General features: G+C 27.5%; 1 protein-coding gene across 2 annotated transcripts; it reads right to left on the bottom strand.

Moving 5' to 3' along the window:
* Positions 1-275: 275 nt before the first annotated feature.
* On the bottom strand, positions 276-6,487 carry LOC110612729. Of its 2 annotated transcripts, XM_021753502.2 has the most exons (20): positions 5,894-6,487; positions 5,733-5,822; positions 5,067-5,146; positions 4,699-4,816; positions 4,400-4,567; positions 4,203-4,257; positions 3,770-4,120; positions 3,380-3,469; positions 3,223-3,293; positions 3,034-3,116; positions 2,653-2,836; positions 2,409-2,573; positions 2,239-2,293; positions 1,759-2,133; positions 1,592-1,678; positions 1,444-1,514; positions 1,207-1,286; positions 931-1,072; positions 656-820; positions 276-542 (listed from the first exon to the last, which is right to left on the bottom strand). In XM_021753502.2, the coding sequence occupies exons 2-20, from the start codon at positions 5,739-5,741 to the stop codon at positions 474-476; spliced, it is 2,418 nt and encodes an 805-aa protein (XP_021609194.1). In that variant the 5' UTR covers positions 5,742-5,822; positions 5,894-6,487; the 3' UTR covers positions 276-473. The 2 variants fall into 2 exon arrangements, with proteins under 2 accessions (XP_021609194.1, XP_043811670.1); XM_043955735.1 differs by lacking the exons at positions 4,699-4,816; positions 5,733-5,822; positions 5,894-6,487.
* Between the last annotated feature and the right edge of the window lie 5,143 nt (positions 6,488-11,630).

Genomic DNA, 11,630 nt, shown 5'->3' on the forward strand with positions numbered 1-11,630 from the left:
TCATTATGAATGTTGTTTAATTTATATTGAATATGCTTTTTAAATTTAAGTTATTTAGATTATATAAAGAATTATTTAAATAAAAATAAAAAATTATTTTATTAACAATAATAAATATTATTAAAAATATAAATAATTTTTCAATAAATTTACGAGGACTTTCATAAAATAATCTTAATATTTCTTGTGAATTTGGGACGATTTTTATTAAAATAATTTTAATATTTTTGATAAACTTTCAAAGGCTATATTTTATCACCTAAGTTTTCAATAAATTAGCGATAAATTAGTTATTAGATAGATTCTGCTAACGTTTCAGATGGAATGATCCGTCAAAAATCTGTCAAAATAACAAACACCCCTGAATTCTTAACTTCTAAGTCAAAAAATCTAAGATTCTAAATCACATTCTTGAAATGAAAAATCTGATGAGAAGCCAAAAAGAGTGTCTTTTACACCATCAAAGGATGTCATCAGAGGTTCAGATTTAGAAACAGGATTGTTTCGTCCAAACTTCTATTCCCTTCCAGAACATCAAGTATCTGCAATTTGCATGAAAATAAAGGGTAAGGGTTAGCAATCCAAATGACCACATTGAGAGAAGAACAGAACATGTCGAGGTCTACGCTGTGGAATTATATTTTTGCAGAATTACCTGACTCATTCGTGGCCTACGTTCTGGATTATCATCTACACAAGCTAAAACACAAGCAACCATTCGACCCATTTGTTCAGTGTCGTACTTATTCTGTAATTTCTTATCAACAAAATCGAACTTGTCCTTTCCTTCCAATGGACTTTGTGAGAGCAGTGGCTTAGCCTGAATATTCATGCATGAAATTAATCAAAATTAGGATTGCCATTATACACTTAATTAAGCCGCTAAGCTTCTTGTGTAATTAAATTGCAATTATAGAATAGCCTACGTACCCATTTAACCATGTTCTTGTGACCACTGAAATGACCAACTGGTTGTTTCCCGGTAATCAACTCCAAAAGAATTACACCAAAGGAATAAATGTCAAGCTTATCAGTCAACTTGCTGGTAGATTGATACTCAGGAGCCATATATCTGCATTTGGAGTTGGATTAATAAGTGAAAGTATATTCTAACTTTCTTTTAATTTGTTTCTTCTTCCTAATCCCAAGTCCCCAAATGTCTATCTCATAGCTTTAATGCAACAAAAATTTAGAAAATCTATTTACCCGGAATTTTGCATAATTTTGCTGATAGAGAGATGAGTAACAGAATCCGGGAAAATCTTGGCACTTCCAAATTCTGCAAGCTGAACATAATATTGAGATTTAATTAGTTTAACGGTGTTAAGATGTCTGCATAAGTTAAAGCTTCAAAATAATTTTTGTTGAATCTTTTGGCAAAAGCACGTCAAAATTTATGCAAAAATATTACTGAGCAAAATTTTAATGTATAATATTCCTTACCTTTGGTATAAATTTATCATCCAAAAGAATGTTATCGGACTTGACATACAAATGTAAAATTTTGTGTCCACCTGAAAATAAAACAATATCAACAAAAAATAATAAATAAATAAATAAATATATAAGCTTCCACACAAAGAATACGGACTGTCTTCATGCATATATTTCAATCCTCTGGCCGCGCCTTTGGCGATTTCCATTCTCCTTGTCCACTCTATAGTTGATCCTCCATTTTCTGCAATATTAATGATACCTTTAAGACCAGTAGAATCTTTGTTGTTGAAAATTAAATTTATTAAGGTGAAAAAGACTCACCATGTAAATGAAATTTCAAGGAATTGTTGGCTACAAACTCAAAAACAAGCAGTCTATTGTCTTCCTCATCACTGCAGTATCCAATTAGATTAACAATATTTCGATGATTAACATTGCTAATGGCCATAATCTCCTTCTCGAATTCCTGTTTATTCTGTTGAGAGAACTCGTACTTAAGTCTCTTAATTGCCACCTTTCTTTGATCACTACCTGGAAGCACTCCCTTATAGACTGGACACAAGTCATGCTGTCGAAGATGGTGTTTTCCTGAGAAATCACCAGCTGCCTCGGCTAGAAAACGAAAATCAAATTTCTTCAGCAATGAAGGAGGCTCCAGTTCCGTTTCATTTAGCTTTCGAGATATAAACTTAACATCTGGATTACAGAAGAAATGGGGTAATTTATACTAGTGCTATATATAATAAACAAAAAAGAAAAAGAATTACATTCTGCAAATATTTCTTCGTGGGAGAGTGTTACCTTCCACAGCCCATAATTCACTGGGAGACATGTTTCCTTCAAGAGCTTCAACTATCTGCATTGAATAAGGTGAACCATTGATTATGCAATCTTCCAATTCTCAAATTTTAAATGCTTTGAAAGACAGACAATTTGTGGAAAATAATGTTTGATTTGCAAATTTTTATTACCTGTTTCATTCTTGGTCGAAGTTTAGCAGGTCGATATATACTAGCAGCAGCACAATAAATCATTATTTCCATTTCTTTTTTATCGTAATGTCCTTTCAATGTGGAATCAACAAGACTACTGTAATTGATTTCGACTGAATCTCCTTTGATCATCAAAGGCTTTGCCTGAGACAAAACAAGTAGTAGGTCTAATTTTTTAATATGTAAAATATTATATTTGCACCATCACAGAGAAGTATCTTACCCACTTCACAATATCAACTTGATGTTCATCGTTAATTTTTCTTCCAGAAATAAGTTCTAGAAGCACAACACGTCCAGAAATAAGTTCTAGAAGCACAACACCAAAAGAATAGACGTCGGATTTGTCAGAAAGTTGTTGAATAGATTTTCCTTGTTGAGTATAGTAATTTTCTGGATCTGCATAGCTGCAATTTGCATATAAAATTAAAAAATTTTTCTAGTATGTCAGAATCATGGCACTACAAAAATTAGATTTTAATTTTTTTTTTTAATTTCACTTTCTTACTATTCTAGAACTAAAATTAAAACAGATTGATTATAACACAGGAAGGAAAAAATTGACTAATTTTAATTCAGTGCAGTGTTCAATCAAGTTTCTTACACGTTGGTTCCCTTCCAACGAGAGCTGATGTGAGTGACACTATTAGTTATTGGAAAAAACTTTGCAAGTCCAAAATCTGCAATCTGAACAAAATAATAGTTCAAATTAATTATCAAATTAACTAAAAAGCCTTTAATTATTAAATTAATTACTCCACCTTTAATTAATTTGTCAAATTGATTATTCTACCTTTGGCTTACAATTTTCATCAAGAAGTATATTTTCAGCTTTAATATCACGATGGATGATTTTAGAATTACCTGAAAATACAATAGAGAATGAAAATATTTAATAAGAAAATAGAGTTAAAACTCAAAGAAAAAAAACTAAAAAGCCTATTACTCACATTCTTCATGCAAATATGCTAATCCCTTTGCAGAACCTTTAGCAATTTTCATTCTCTCTGACCATTTCAAATTTGATCTTCGCTGTTCATCTGCATTGCCATTTAGCATTATATAACCAACAATCCAAATTACACAGGGAAGTCTTTTTGAAATTTTATAAAATACATCCTATTTTTCAATTATATAAATTCCATTCCATTCCAATCCAATGAAACAATAATAAAATTGCTTTATATAGTTCTGCACTATATCCTTAAGTGGTAAAGGCATTTATATCGCGTGTTAGGTGTTCGAATTCGATATTTTCCCACCATTGCGATTACGTCTAAACACCGAAAGGGATATGTGGAGCAACTCGCATGTGTGATGAACATGTGAAAAGGACTTACCATTTAGATGATATCTCAAGGATTTGTTGGTGACAAACTCTAAAACAAGCAATCTGTCAGAGTCTTCATTGCAGTAGCCAACCAGCTTAACAAGATTTCCATGGCGCACAATGCCAACGGCATTAACCTCCTTTTCAAATTCTTCTTGTTCCTGTCCACTGATCTCATAATTAAGTTTCTTAATTGCTACTTCTTTCTCTCTCGGAAGGGATCCCCTATAGACAGAACCAAAGCCCCCGCCGCCGAGGAGTCTACCGTTGGTGAAATGGCCAGTTGCTTGTGCTAGTTCTGAATATTTATATGTCTTCAGTTCATATGCTTTATAATCATCATTAGAAGCTGACTGCGTTCCTGTAAACAGAGAATAACTACCAAACTGTAAGCTATATAATCATCATTAAATAGTATACTATTGTGGGAAAGTGTTTGTTACCTTCCACAACCCATAATTCCTTATGTGGCATTTTTCCTTCAAGAGTTCTAACTATCTGCATTTCATAACACATTTATTATTTTCTATATAAAATCTAAGAATTTAATTGAAATAATTTTTATATTAATTCTCTCTTTTTAAATATTTTTTTAAAATTTAAAATGAATGATTAAATAATCAAATAAATTGAAGTATACCTGTCCCATTGTTGGCCTTAGTTTTGAGGATGGACTGTATAGGCTAGCAGCTGCACAATAAATTATTCTTTCCATTTCTATTTGATCGTAATCTTCTTTCAATGTTGAATCAACTAAGCTCTTGTAATCCACATTTATTGAATCTCCTTTTGTCATTAGAGGTTTCGCCTGAATAATTATCTTTTATTATTTTTTTAATACAGATAAATATAAAACATAAATAATAATAATAACTTCATAATTTATTTTATTTATTTTTTTGATTTTGTTGATGAGAAAGGATTTTGCTGGCTGCTTACCCAATTCACGATATCAAGATTACTTTCATGAATTTTTCTTCCACTGATGAGTTCTAGAAGTATAATTCCAAAAGAATAAACATCCGATTTTTCATTGGAATTTTCTGAATCCGTATAACTGCATGTTTAACAAGTATTAAAAATTTTGCATTAAGAAATTTTATATATATATATATAAATAAAGTCTAAGCCCAAAACAGCGCTGCCCATTTTGTGCTCCAATCTCTCGGCTGAGAATTCAAGATCCTTGGTTTTCTTTTTAACTTTTTTTAATAAAAAATCTATTTTGTAGAAGTAGATAAAAAATAATAACCATGTAATTATAATCTACAAGCAAAAGTACTATATATTTATAAATCAAATCTTACATGGTAGCCTCTTTTTTATCGGCAGGAATGTGTCTGATATTAATTTCTGGAAAAATTTTAGCAAGCCCAAAATCAGCAACCTGAAAAGAAAAAAAAATTTTATCCATATTAAGTAAATTAGTATAAGATTCATTTATTGTGAATAATAACACATTACGTATATATGTATTTAAAATAAATTTAATTCTGAGACTTTGCTGTTTAATTTTTTATTAAGTGATATCTTAACTATATTTAGCACTTAAACAATAAAAAAGTTTATTAAAAAAAAAAATCATTCGCTCTAATGTTTATTGAAATTTATGCTGAAAATAAACAGCTGTTTCAAAATAAATAATTTTAAAAACAGAAAGAAAAATCGAGAAAGAATGCAGGGAAGATATGCAACATCATATGTAGAATGCATGAATGCCTATGCATGAAAAGTTTTATTTGTTACCATTAAATTATTCTATTTTTTTTATAAATAAAAAAAAAATTATCATACCTTAGATTTAAAGTCACTGTCTAGAAAAATATTATCGGATTTAATGTCTCGATGGATAATTTTAGGATTACCTAAATAAACATAAACGGAAAAATAATGAGAAGTTAAAAAATGAAAATAGATGAAAACTTAATTGCAAAAAGAGCATAGTAAGCCTTGATTAATATAAGATTACTCACATTGTTCATGCAGATATGCTAAACCTCTCGCAGAGCCTAAAGCAATTTCCATTCTTATTGACCACTTCAACTTTGATCTTTTCTTTTCATCTATGATATCGTTTATTATTTGTAAGATGGCAATCATATAATAACAATCCAAAATGTATCTTAGGACTCACCACTCAGATGAAATTTCAAAGATTTGTTGGGAACAAACTCTAATACAAGCAGTCTATCGGCTTCCTCGCAGCAGTAGCCAACCAGCTTAACAAGATTTGGGTGAGACACAGAGCCGACCTCCTTAATCTGATTCTCGATTTCTTCTTCCTGCTCACCATCCTGCATATATTTAAGTTTCTTAATAGCAATGAGCTCACCACTTGGGAGGTTTCCTTCATAGACATCACCAAAATCACCGATGCCAAGAACTCGTTTGTTGGAGAAATGACGAGTTGCAATTGCTAGTTCTTCAAATGAAAATTTCTTGAGTAAATCCTCAGCTGACGTGTGCTCCGCGACTTGTCCTCCGGGGAACTCAGTACTCGCCGGCATCTCGTCCTCGACGATATTAGATAGAAAGACACAGAGAGAGAGTGGACTGGAGGAGTATTTAATGTCCAGGGACGTATAGGATTGATAGAGAAAGAGGAAACAGGCTGGAAGTTGCTTGATATATGTTTAAACAATTGTATATATATTTTTTTTCACATGAGAAATTTCCTTGAAAAATTAAAAACTAAAATTCAAAACTCTTCAAAGGGTGAAAATTATAAATTTAATCTAAATCTAAAAACAAAATATTCATAGGGAGTAATAATAATAGTAAATAGTAATAAACAATATTAATGAGTTTTATTAGTTATGGCAGACCATAGAAAGAATAAAGACAGGTTCGATTGTTTTCAATAGAAGCCTCCACAAGTACAGACACACAATATATATAATAAAAGATTGGTTTATCTTCTTAATTGTTTATATTAAATATTAGTCTTGTCGCTATATGTATTGAAATAATAGGCACTCTGAATAAATAAATAAGAAATAATTAATTGATAAGGACATGGATGCATCGACATTGATTAATTTACCACCATCAATATTATATACGTTGATGGGTAGTTGGGAGATGTGAATGATAGATAATAAATTTGAAATCTTGCATCCTTAAATATTTCATCTATTCATATGTTGAATAAGACTTGAGGGTTATCCGAAAGTCCACATATTTAAATCAAACCGCTAATTATTTATTTTTTTCTACATTATTGTCGTTTCTATTAGGTTGATAATTCCTCACATGTGAATGGGCTGTTAGAAATAGACAATAAATTGGCACATGATCCAAATTGCCGACAGAGACGCTACAGGAGTGGCCACATTGCTGATATTCTATTCATCTCTTGCGCTAGACGTACCATGGGCCGGTTTCAATTTGGAACTGGCAATTCAATTTATTTTTTCAATTGAATTAAAATCAGTTAAGTTCAAGACGATTTTAGTTTATTAACGGTTTCGATTTAATTTTGAAACAGTTATGATTCTGATTTTTTATTGTTTTAATTTCATTTTTTAATTAAATTAAAATTATGAATCATCAATCTAATTTCAATTAAAAAAAATTAAATTTAAAAATTTTAAATAAAATATAAATTTTAAATATTATTAAATAAATAAATTATTAAAATGTATCTATTGTACGTGATAAAAAAATAAAATGATATTACATTTATATATAAAAAATATCTTTTACAAGTTAAAAATAAATTTAAACTTAATTATTTGATAATTAAACTTGCTTATATATTAGGAATTAAAATCAGTTGACGGAACTATGACCATGTCTATCTTGCACCATGTCTAGCTCGCTCACTCACACACGCTCCATTGTCATTTCTTCGTGAGACTTCAATTATCTGTAACAAAAATTTTCATTTTAACACACATTGGACGATCGTTCAAGTTTTTTTTTTTTTTTTAATTCCAAATAGATTTAATTAGTTTGATTATTTTGGGAAAAATCTCTGAATTTTATCTTCAAATTCAAATAAGTCATAATTTATTAAAATGTTATTTAATTTTATAATAGTAAATATTTTTTGTGATTTTTGAATAATAAAAAATATTTATAATTTTTAATTTAAAAAATTAAGAATAAAAATAATGAAAGAAAATTATTATAATATTTTTTTACTTTATTTAAAAATACAACTGTTTAATCATTCTATTAATATTTTCATTAGTCAATTGACTAAATAATTTATAATAATAAAATGTGAATGACATTTTTATATTTTATTTAAAATATTAGAGATTAAATTTAAAAGTATATTTATTACATTCAACAGATTTTATCAATATGTATAATAAAATGACTAAATAGTTATATTTTAATATAATAAGTAACTTTTTAATTGAGTTTAAAAATTATATGGATGAAATAATAAATTTTTTAAAAATTAAAGCACTTAATAGTAATTTTTATTAGTGAATATAATACCATTTAGATAGTTGTTATCGTTCTTGTTCTATATATCTTTCAAAGGAACACCTGCTTCAAGAATTTGAATTATCTATGTGACATAGAATAGTAATAAAAATTAAACACTAAGTGTGAAAATTATTTAAAAAATCACACTATACTAAAGTTGCACACATACATTTACGATCAAAATATTCGACCATGAAATCTATGTTTATGGACAAATAAAATTAACTTTTTTACTATGATAAAAAAAAGTGTTATAATTTCTTAAATTTTTTAAAACTCTAACTCCAGTTTATTTCTTGAAATCTCTTATAATATAAGCAAGGCACTTCCAACGCAAATTTTTATTTTCTAATTCAATTCGGATCATATCGTGAATCAAATCAAATCACAATTCGATTCATAAAAAAGTATATTTAAATTTTAAATTATATAATTAACACACATAATAATCTCTTAGTTTTTTTTTATTAATTATGAAAAAATTTCACAAATAATAACTGTAACATCCTCAAACTCATAGTTAGAAATAGTGACATCGCTAGGTATGAGTTACATATTTCATTATTAGGGTAAGTGGTATTAGAAGAGTTACTAGTTTATCCCAAACTACTTAGGGGATGTGCTACTATAACTTTAAATCGCTGATAATTGAATTATAGAAAACTAAAATAATAAAACAGACATATTTAGAAATAAATTAGACAGTGTTATTAACAAGTTAAAGACGAGTCATCTTCGGGACGTGTTTAGGATTACTCGACGTACTCGCTTGAGGTTCTTGTTAAAATCCGATATACTTATCTAAGTGAAATAGATTTCTAAAATTTTAGTAGGTCAATCTATAAATATTAAAAATTTAAAAATTAAATTGAAATATGGTAAAGAATTTAGTATGTTAAAGTATGAATATGAAAAGTTTAAAAGTAAAATTCAATTTTAGTCTTTTATTTTTTCATCTCTTCAACTTAGCCCCTCCATGTGTTATCTAAATAAAGTTAAAATAAGTGACAAAGTAAAAAAAAAAAAAGTTATTATCTTCATTTTAAAAGTCTTGACTGAAATTCATCAATTAAAGAACAAATGTGACTTTAATTTTCTTTATTTCCATCAAATCTAAGCCAATTTCTTCACTAAATTATTTTTTTTTTTTCAACCAAAATTCATCCTCATATCAAGGATAGGAAAATAAATTATAAATTGAAATATTTAAAGAAGGAAAAATTAGAGTTCCAACTATCCAAAACTTCAAAATCAAAGAAATTTCTAAGGAAAGGAATTTTGCAAAAAAGTTTAGTATTTATATGATTTTCTATTTTCTTTTGATTTTTTTTTATTACTATGTAAAATTAGATATTAATTTTGTTTGCTGAAAATATTGCTTTGATTGTATAAATAAATAATATAAATATTGAAATGCTGTTTTAAATACTTAAAATAAAGAAATTTAACATGAGAGTTAAAAGTACAAACTTGACAATAAATTTTAACAGGGCTATGTATGTTAGCAGTTTCATAATTTATTTGTGTATTTATTGAAATTAGACCTAATAAAATATATCAAATGAAAACTGAAACAAAAAGCTAAACTTTTATATGTGATTATAATCATGAAAAAATAAAGATGATATTATTATAAAATGTGTGTTAAATTAAACAATAATAAAATATCAAATGACAATTATTACAGCTCGAAAGGCTTGAAAAAAAGAACTTTAGCTTCCTATTATTAGTATTCCGTAAGTAACTCAGTGCCTGAGAAGAGTTTGTCTTCATTGCGTACTGGCGGAATAAGAAAATGTTCAATTACAGGGAGTTTGCTTTTCTTAAAGAAAAACCAATTTGAAAATTTATTTTTTTTAACTTTAAGAAAAAGCATAGTTTATCCCAAAAAGTTTAGTGCCTAAGGGGTGCTATAATAACCTCCACTTAGCCTGGTTTCATAAAAAAAATTAAAATAAAATTTTATAAATCATATATGATTTTATTTTCTTTAAAATAAATCTTTATAAGTTAAAAAAAAAATATATCTTTCAAACAAGAAATTTGATAAAAAAAAATAAAATAAAATAAATTAAATTCTAAAAATTTTAAATTCGCATAAGAGAATATAGTAATTAAGTTCTTATCTGTCTCATTGATGACGAGATTTTAAAGATTTATATAAATACAGAAAATCATCCTATTCATTTCCTCTTTATTATATTCTGACTAATGGCCTCTTAAAGCTCGTTTACTCTCACTGTGAATGGATTTCCTGACCACACATTATCTAATTTTTTTTAATCAATTGATTTCCATAAATATACAATGATTATCAACTACCTAACTTGTACATTGGAAAATAAAATTAGAATTTAAATAATTAATATTATTAATAATTTACTTTATTAGTTAAGTTAAATTATTATTTTACTTTAATATTTAAATTTTAAAACTTTAAGTATAATTTTTATAAAAATATATAAAAATATTATTATTAATTATTAATTATTTATTTAATAATACACCAATTAAATGTTAGCTCAAACCTTAAACTTTTAACTCTATGCGTTTATCGGTTCTTAGATCGGTCCAGATCCAAAAATTATGGCAAAGTTTACATATTGCTGAGCAATGATAGAGATTTCATGTACCCAGGATCACCCTACACTCCTTTAGCTGCGGCGCTGAGGCTAAGGCTGCCTTAGAAACTCTTACACATTTTAACTCAACCCAATGCACCATGTTTGTCATACCTCTTGTCTAAGACAATGCTTCTCTTTTTTTTTTTTTTTTTTTTTTTTTTTCCATTTGGTGTCGTGCTTTTGGAGTTAATTACTGGAAAATTTGCCATACTTGAAAACAAAGATCACTTACTTAATTGGGTACGTACTTGTTCTCCATTCAAACTACTGTTGGCCATATTTCTATCTCTTATTTGTGGGTTGCCTATATATTGCTTTGCTTTGTAAACTTGATTTATGAAAATCTAAATTATTTGCCTTTTAAAGGAGTAGTTATTAACATTGTTTTAATTTGCCAGTAACTAAAAAGAAGTATAAGTTTTTTTTTTTTCTGCCTAATAAAGTTATTTGAATTTTCATTTACTTTATTATATTTATATTTTTTAAATTTCAGGCACTTTCTCCTCTCAAACAAGTTTTAAAAACCAATAATAAAGTAGAAGATTTAAATAGGAAAAATTATAATAATTTTGTTGATTTCAAACCAACACTAAAATTATAATTACTCTTTAAAAAATATAACTAGAAAGTAGTTAGATATCACAAGTGCGAACAAAAAATTGGAAAATTGAATTTCCACCTATGTAGAATTACTTATATAATGGCGATTGAATAAAATTTAAATAATTATGCAAAATTATACCTTAAAATTAGGAAAAAGGAACTATAGAAAAAAAAATCTAGCAATTTACTTCTTTAAATAAC

Source organism: Manihot esculenta, chromosome 4 (assembly GCF_001659605.2).
Source record: "Manihot esculenta cultivar AM560-2 chromosome 4, M.esculenta_v8, whole genome shotgun sequence".
NCBI classification, from domain to species: domain Eukaryota; kingdom Viridiplantae; phylum Streptophyta; class Magnoliopsida; order Malpighiales; family Euphorbiaceae; genus Manihot; species Manihot esculenta.

Excerpts from the sequence above, each read along its gene's own strand:
- LOC110612729 (XM_021753502.2), bottom strand. Across the intron at positions 3,470-3,769 it reads CTTGAGATATCATCTAAATG|ATGAACAGCGAAGATCAAAT; the intron begins GTAAGTCCTTTT and ends ATGGCAATGCAG. Across the intron at positions 2,574-2,652 it reads AAGTTGATATTGTGAAGTGG|GCAAAGCCTTTGATGATCAA; the intron begins GTAAGATACTTC and ends GTTTTGTCTCAG.